Genomic DNA, 9,333 nt, shown 5'->3' with positions numbered 1-9,333 from the left:
TAACTTTTGAAAATGTTCCGGAAGGTCTGACACTTTTATATATATCTTAAATTAAAGCTAATGTAATGTACTTTAATTTGAAAAAAAAAAATTTGACCTCTGGACTTGTCTTCACGGCGAAAATGGCTACCGAATGCTATTTTCGTGTGAAAATTCTCGATTTTATTATTTATATAATATTTAACTTTATAATGCTATAACTTATTAAAAAGTGTATGGATCAACACAATTTTTTTATGAGAAATAATATTTTTTAATAATCCCTTTTTCATTTGATATACTCTATCTTAATCAGGATATTAATAAGGAAATATAAGATAATGTAGCTTTTGAAATAAAACACCAATTTTTTTAAAATTTAACACTATCTAAAGATTTGCATTGAAGCGTTTATTTTAGATAGTGATTTTAATCACTGTCAGATATCATTATACTTGATCCAACTATGCCACGTCACCACTGTGCCGCGACCCCCCTGTGCTGGGTTTTTTACATTTATCGTGTACCTTTAACGTTATCTAAATGAAACTTTTTTGATCCAATGAAGTAATTGTAAATAGAATTATTACCATTTATTGAACATTATTTCCTCAATATATATATTAAGTAATATTATTGGACAATAAATCTATAGATTAGCATTAATTACAACGTCCCATGCAGTTGATAAACTTTTAGGAGTACCAGAAATACCCGCTTGAACTGGTATAGAAATATGCTCCGCTATTTATGAAGTTATTGATAGCCAAACTTATAAGTAAAAAATCTCTAAAGATGTTTAAAAGATTCAATATAAATAGATATTATAAATATAAATCGCACATATTTATTGTTCATTATATTGTTATTTATATTATATTATATTATTATATTTATTATATTATATTGTTTATTATTTATTGTTCATAATAATAACAAAAATTTTATTGCCGTTTATAAATAAGAAACCCTATTAAAAATATAACTATACAAAACTAAAGTTGTGTTTATTCTATAATATGCGAAATCACATATATTTTGTTATTTTTCCGAGAATGAGTTCACTTTACAAAAAAATATTAAGAGACTATTTTTTTAAAACGTGTTTTGTACTACATTTATTATTCTATAAAATTTTTTGTAAAATGAAAATTGTAACGACTATATGTGTAAAACAACGGATTTTACGAATTTACACAAAATTTTAAGCTCAAATCAATACGTGTTAAAGTTTTTCAAATGGGCTGAAACTTGACATGATTTATATTTAAGGTATTTCTAATAAAACTTTGACCGGCACCCATAAGAATTACAGATGTTGAAAATAAGTGGCACCCTAACACTCTAGTGTATTCTCTATACTGTGTCTCTATAGTCTTAACTTTTCTTACTTAGTTTAAAACGTACATTTTAAAAATAATATAACATACCTACTATAATTTTAACAACACTCTTAACAACTACAAGTCAACAATCGACATTCTATCATCATCAGTGAATATCAGGTAAGAGTAGCTTTAACACAAACTATACTAATCAAGTAAGAACTAGAAATCAAAGTACTTGAATTAATTATGTCATTTACGGATGATGCTATTACCATTCTTCTTTATTAACACCATCCCCATCAACTTTATTTTTAGTTAACACAAAACTTTCCTAAAAGTTAAGAAGATTCAGAGAATGAAATTTAAAAAATCAAACACTAAATAAATGTACACCTACTAAACTAATAAGTAATTTTTGATTGAACTTAATTTATAAATATGACAATCTTCATTAAAAATAATAAAAATTATAGTTTATGAAGTAATAAATGTATTTTTACAAATTTTTTTTTAATGTATAAATCTATACATATGTTATTCTAATAAATATCATAGCTGATAAATAAATTGACAAGGAACCAAATTGCAAGTCCTCCATAAATCATTCCATATACAAGAAACTGCAAATTAATATATATATATATATATTTATAATTTAAATTTAAGTATAATAATTAGAACACACGTAATTAGTTTATTTCTATAATGTCATAAAGCCATGAAAAATTTAAAATCAATTTGATCAGATTAAAATTTTATTTTTTTAATTTCTGTCCCTGTGTTCAGAAATGAGACATCGACATCTAAAAACCAGGTTAGATTTATGACTGGTAAGCAAGAGCCATTATTTTGTGTGAGATAACTAAAAGAAAAGTATTTGAAAATGAAAAGCTGTTTATGTTGTTTATATATTTAGAAAAAGCGTATGATACTGTATCAAAAGAGGGTTTAAAATAGGCATCAATGAGAAAAGAAGTCGCAAAAAGGTAACTTAATACAATAAAGGATATGTATGATGGCACAAGGGCCAGGGTCAAAAGCGTAGGAGTATCAGAAGGTTTTTGGATAAGAGTAGGAGTGAAGGTTCTGCTTTAAGCTTTTACTTATTCTCTATAGTGATGGATGAAATTACTAGAGAAATACAAGGAGAGGTGCCGTGCTCCATGTTGTTTGCTGACGATATAATGTTAATAGGAGAAAATAGGGAGGAAATTAATCAAAGGCTAAAGGTGTTGAAGAAAGGAGTTTAAGAATAAGTAGGAGTACGACATAGTATATAGAGTACGAGTTTGTCAAAGGAGAACACGGGGTGAAATTAAGAGTTTAGTGACAATAGCCGAGGACGTGATAGGATTTATGATTAGTTGTGCAAAAGAGGGGTGGTATTAACGAGGATATAAGACACCGAATTAAGTGCGGATGGTTAAAGTGGAGAGAAGCGTAAGGTGTGTTATGTGATAAAAGAATTCCAATGGAGCTGAAAGGTAAATTATATTAAACTATAGAGAGACTAGCTATGATGTATGGTTCAAAGTGTTGGGCGATTGACAAGAAAGTAAAACAGAGATTGAGTGTAGCAGAGATGAGATTGCTTAGATGGATGAGTGGAGTGACTAGAGAAGATAGGATAAGTAATGAGCATATAAGAAGGAGTATAGGTGTAGTGTCAATCGTAGATAAGATGAGAGAAAATATACTTGGATGATATGGTCATTTTATGGGGAGAAAGGAATCGGAAGCTGTAAGAACAGTTATAGAAATAAATTCTGAAGGAAGAAGAGGTATAGGAAGACCAAAAAAGAGATAGAGGGATGTAATTGAATATGAGGACGGCTGATGTGGGCGTAGATAATGTGGGAGATCGTGTCAAGTGGAAGTTTAGGACAAGGGTGACTGACCCCAAGTAGTTATAATTAAGGCGAGGATAAAGAAAATTTATTTTTTTAATTTTGATTTTAATTTTATTATTAATTTTAGTAATTGAAAATTATAATTAGTTGAGATATTTTATTAATATGTGAACCAATTTATGCATGAATATTTAATAAAATTAATTATTGATAGATAATGAAGAAAAAATAATCATAGAACATTAACACTCTTAGCGCCACATTACCTTAAATTTACTCATTGTATTAATTGTTTATGTAGATTGCAAATAATAAAATAAACATTGAAAAAATTGCAAAGGTTGGAAAAATTTGTTAACGGGCTCCGATTAGAAAAAAAAAAAAATTAAATACCTCGGTGACATTATTTTGGGAAAATTATTCATCAACGAAAAACACAAATAGTACAGATTTATAAATTGTATTTGATTAATGATTATAAAGTTTTCTTTTACAAAACTGTTGTGCTAAATAATAATTAGATTATTATTATTAATTATAATTTAATAATAAGTGGGACAGTGTGGCCGAGTCGGTAAGGTAGTACTTGACGGGCACTGTCTCGGGTTCAAAACTCTGTCACGTACGGCTTCATATGCCGAACAAGAGATCAGTTCGGTAATTAGAGTCGCCATCCCTCTCTCCTGCAACGGACTAACCATCCATCCCGGAGTATCAATAGTTCAGAAACCTCCTCCTTTGGGGAGGCCGCAATGGCTTTTAATAGGCATAAAAAGCAATATAATAGGCATATCATATTATATGTTTTTATCATCATTATATTATTTTAAGGTATTGAAACGATAACATATTTAATACTATTCGTGCAAATCACTTATTGCGCCCGACGTAACCCTGTACTACCAATGGAATCTGCAATATAACTGTAGGCCCCCGAGTCTGGGGCGGAGTTTAGTATTTATATTAATTAGTAAATTAATGAAGTATATTTAACAATTTTTATAACTCAAATATAACTTACTTGTGTATTTGTTGGAAGTACAAAAATTGATCCTTGAACAATTACGAAAGTAAATAAACTTGACATACACAACTCAAAAAAGTAATTTAGTCCTATGATAAAAGCAAAACTGTCATGTTGTAAATATTTTGCTGTTTCAGACCTAAAAAAATGAACAAATTAACTACAATTATAGTATATTAACAGAAGATGATCTAACGGGTGCTACAACGCTAAGCATGGAAGTAATAAGCCAAAAATCTGAATTAGATTTCCTATACAAACAAAAAATTTTTTCTTACACCCTCTATGAAAAAATTTTAAATGCTCTCCATTATATAAATACATTTTTTATTCTTGCCCCACTATGAACCGCATTAGCTAGTATCTCCTCGAAGAGGAGTTTCTTAAAGTAGTATATACAGAGATGTTTCGTATTCAATAACGCATCATAATTTAGTTGGGTAATTTATAATAATTTTTAAACTCAATTAAAATTAATATTTGTAAAATTTGTAAATTAATACAGAATTATTAATAATAATAATTTTTATTATTATTTACAAATTCGCATCGAAGAGCGTTTCTTATGATAGTGATTTTAATCACTATCAGATATCATTTATACTTGTCCCAACTATGGCGCGCTCCCACTGTGCTATTTATAGAGAAATATTCAAGTGGTATTTATATAATTTTATACATATAATTATAATTATAAAGTACTTAAAAGTTACCTCGCTATTGTGAACATTGACTGGTAAATTATAGTATACAAAATATACATCAAATATATCAAGTTCAGTGAAGTTGTTAGATAAGTCAGTGAAAGTACAATACAACAAAACATGCATCCAATAAAAAAATATAAATTAGATATTCTTTTCCACTGTAGATTTAAGAATCCTAAACAATATGTAGAAAATGCACCTAAAATTCAAGAACAAAAAAAACCATCATTAAATTTTCAATATTAATTACTTTGAATTATTTAGTATTTGGAATTTATTAAAACAAATAGTTAATTAAAAATGAACTAAATCCTTAAACGTAAATTGGATGAAGTAGAACTTACATAATAAATTATTTTGACAAAATCTAGTTTTATATAAATGTGTTATATAATACATAATACAAAATTACTATTGTTTTTAATTTTAGCTCATACCCGTAATAAATGCCAAACTATCCACAGCACCATTGTATAATTTATTATTCACTGGATCACTTTTATTTAAATCATTATAAAAGACATCTTTGTACGTCATCACCTACATTTCTGCGAATATTCATAGTAAGTAAATGTAAAAACTAAAATTTAATCATTCGCTTTATAATACTTATAATTGTGGACCATTATTTACATTTTTATAATTTATATTAAATGTTTTATATAAAAAATTATTTATTTATTAATATAATTAAATCAATTTTAATTGAATCATAAGAAATTTTCTTTAAAATTCGCCAATGAGTATAAAAAAAATATTTATTGTATATTATAGTAAATACTTTTAAATCATTTAATAAACGGCCCACGGGTCTCTACCCTCATAACCAGTGTCGACTACATTTTTGCGACGTAAGTCGTGTCAGTACCAGTGGAAAACCATATTAACATAAGTATTACTTCGTAAGTGTAAAAAACAAAATTACTTCATTGTGTTAAAGTATAATTCTGTAAGTCTATAATAATTACTGACAGTGTATGAATTCAATATTTTAAGAGTTTAACATTTATAATAAATTATATGCTATATAATATTTAGTATGTAATATGTAAAAATTCTCTCTATTTGATCTCCAACCTTAATGTTTTCAGTAGTACCCATTGCCCTTTATATTATTATTGTTTTGTACGAGGCAACTGGACCGTTGAACGGCTAGTTGTGCACCGTACTAGAATTCACTTTTACCTTAAGCCTGTTTAAATCACAATTATTGATGAGGGTGTGAGTCACCTAGGGGATGACGGCTAACGGTACATCCAATAAGTAACGAGAGTAGACAATAATTAAATAAAAAATAACCACATATATTAGAAATTCTTTAGAGAGTATCTTAAATTTAAGGTGTATCGTGGTGCCCTTAATACTAATGGCCGACGAAGCAGCATAAACAAAATAATTATACTCAATTAAAAAAAACAATAAATAACATTAAAAAATACTATAAAACTCAGCTGAACAGATGAAATTGTTGATAGTGATGAGTGTACTGTATAAGATCTTGTGGCAATGGTGTCAAACATCTGAGTATGACGAGTCAGAGTGTAGATCCAGACACGTAATAGCAGACGAGAACAAACGGCGGAAAAGCGACTACGGTTATGAAGATTTTTAGTGGTGGTCAGGGCCCAATCACTAGTGACGTGCAACGACACGAAAACTTTGAGCACAAGAGTGCAATAAACAAATAAAAGAATAACGGCGTACAATGGTCGAACAATTTACCATTCAATCGAAGGCGATTGCTACAGAAGAAAACGACACAAAAAGACTTGCTGACTTACGACGATGAAATGTACACGGAAGTCATCAATTTGCCGTGCTGGTCGGGCAAGGGGTGAGTAAAGCAAAGACGCTAGAGATCAGCTGTCACACGATATAATATAATCAACGATGTTTGTAACAACTGGTCTACAAGATCTTTGCTAAAGACGTTCTGTACCAAACAATTATTTTTATTTTTTTAAATATGTTTAAATTATAACTAAGTTTTATATGTTTATTAGTGACTTGTCAATAAAAACTATATCAGAAGTAAAAGTTTTTGAAGTGAAAACTTCTTTTGAGAAGCTCTAGATTTCATAGGAGTAAATTGGTCAAACGAGTTTGCAATACTGACAATTGTAATCCAGAATATCTTTATACAAACATTCTATATGAATATATATACGTAAGGAAGTGTAACATACAAATATGAAAAATGAATAAAGAACTGATTATATAAAAAAATAATTATACGTGCCGTGTCATTATTTATCATACACTAATTCAATTATGTCTGACATTTCTAAATTTAATTTTAACCAATAACCAATGTTTATTAGTAGAAATTTTCATCACTTCTATCTACCGTCTCAAGACTGTAAGTTAAGTTTTTTTATATTAGTATTTTTCCATAAGATTAATGATATACCCGAATTGCTCATTTATTTTCTATTAAGATTCTATTGTTCAGGTAACTTCATGGGTTATGTTTTTGTTACTTAACTAAAGTTAAAACTAAAATAAACTTAACTAAATAATAATTCATAACTATTAAAAAATTTATATTTATATTTTTATTTTGAAACTTTGTGTGACGTTATCCATAGTCTTTTTAGCTAATTTTGTTAATAAGTTAATAGTGTCATTAATTTTACTACATTAAAGTTTCTTTTAGTTACATATCAGCATAAATAAACACAACTTAGATTTTTTCATTGTTATAATTTAAATAAGAAACACTAAACTTTAAATTGGAAAGTTGCTTTAATTTTATTAAAATAGTTTTTGACAAATTTAGACTTACAAAAAATGTATTTATAAATAAACAATATGGAATGTATTATTATTATTTATAATTATTACGATATGTTCAATATATATTATATACGCACCTGAAAATAAACTCCACCTGCTATTCCTGTCCATATAGAGTACTTTAACAAATATGGGTTATAAAATGTATCTTTTAACTCTGAATACAACTGCTGTAATACAACCCGAATAGATGTAGCCGTTTCAGGCGTATTAAAATATTCACACGAGTCCTTAAATAATAACAAGACAACTATAAAAAATTTGTTTATTACCAATTTACAAATATCGATAAATATTCAATTTTAATTAAAATACGAAAATTTATAAATAAGTTCCAAAACTTTCAAAAATCTTTTGCAGTATAAAAACTTTTAAACTAATATATAATACGTTTAACATTATACATTATGATATAATATAATATAACGCATAATATATTATGCATTATATATTATACACGGCGAATGATATATCGTATTAAATGCAATTTAAAAAAACTCAACCCAAATCCTAATGAAATTTTACTAGTTTCAATAAGCTTTCTTCTAGTATACATTATAAGAAAATCAAATAAAAACCGAAGAACAGGAAAGGATTTGAAAATATCATACCTAATAAGAATGTTAACTTTAATTTTGCAAATGGGAACATATATAATTAACTATTTTATTTATTAAATAACGATATAATTAATAAAAAACTACTCGATAACAACTTTTGGATCGATACTTCAGAAGTAATTAATGTTTATATATCTAGGTAGCAAAAGTGACACGTTACCAAGGTTAGCGGCAGTTCCACCTATAGATCTATTGGCAGAGGAGAGGAGAGATTTGCATGAATGGAGAGCCTCGGCGGTAGACATCAATACAGATTACAGGAGGGTGTTGAGACAGCGAACGATAGGAAAGTGGATGAGGCAAGTACAAGACTCCACAAAAGGGGAGTGGACTAAAAAATTACTTCACAACAATCTGGAGGAGTGGGTTACAAGGAGACACGGGGAGGTGGACTTCCACCTCACGCAATTGCTGTCCAACCATGGGTGTTTCTCCAGCTACTTATACAAAATAAGAAGGCTGGAGACTAGCTCATGTTGGAGCTGTAACCACTCGGAGGACGACGCTTTACACACTCTGTGGCGGTGTCCCAGGTGGGAAACTATGCGCCATCAAATGCGGTGCCAGATTGGATATGGTGAGGAAAATGATATTATATCCAAAATGTTGGAAAATAAAGAAAATTGGTTGGCAGTGCAAGTATTTGCAAATACGGTAATAGGAGCCAAAGAAGAGTTAGAAAGGGAGATGCAACGGCAGCAGCAGGGGCGACGGGATCTGTGATCCGGCCAAAGAATACGATGGAGAATGTATATAGAAGACAAATATTGTATATAGGATTACAGGAAATACGTTGTTAGAATACAATTATCATGATTTGTAAATAACTTAGTAGTATGTACCGATGTAAATATAGATCAAGCAGATCGATTGTATTGTAAATAGTTTAAGATAAATGTAAATATGTTGATTTTGCTAATAAACGGCAACGGCCTAACCGGGGGAAGTAATGCCTAACGGCTGGTTCCCCCCGGAATGGCTACGGTTGCATATGCCCGAAAAAAAAAAAAAAAAAAAAAAAAAAAAGAA

General features: G+C 28.8%; 1 protein-coding gene across 5 annotated transcripts in view; it reads right to left on the bottom strand.

The window, feature by feature from the left end:
- Positions 1-1,758: 1,758 nt before the first annotated feature.
- Positions 1,759-9,333, bottom strand: part of LOC126905637 (thiamine transporter 2-like) — a 22,291-nt gene continuing 14,716 nt past the window's right edge. For 4 of the 5 annotated variants that reach the window (XM_050685548.1, XM_050685549.1, XM_050685551.1 and 1 more), the window contains exons 6-10: positions 7,762-7,914; positions 5,326-5,428; positions 4,895-5,087; positions 4,179-4,320; positions 1,759-1,927 (exon numbers count right to left, since the gene is read on the bottom strand). In XM_050685548.1, the coding sequence (XP_050541505.1) occupies positions 1,847-1,927; positions 4,179-4,320; positions 4,895-5,087; positions 5,326-5,428; positions 7,762-7,914 (672 nt within the window). In that variant the 3' untranslated portion in view covers positions 1,759-1,846. Of the gene's footprint in view, positions 1,928-3,601; positions 4,097-4,178; positions 4,321-4,894; positions 5,088-5,325; positions 5,429-7,761; positions 7,915-9,333 lie in introns of those variants that run through there. The other variant, XM_050685552.1, reaches the window with a different exon arrangement.

The sequence above is a fragment of the Daktulosphaira vitifoliae genome, unplaced genomic scaffold (genome assembly GCF_025091365.1).
Source record: "Daktulosphaira vitifoliae isolate Bord-2020 unplaced genomic scaffold, ASM2509136v1 Scaffold_4, whole genome shotgun sequence".
NCBI classification, from domain to species: Eukaryota; Metazoa; Arthropoda; class Insecta; order Hemiptera; family Phylloxeridae; genus Daktulosphaira; species Daktulosphaira vitifoliae.
This window is presented reverse-complemented; position numbering and strand designations above follow the sequence as displayed.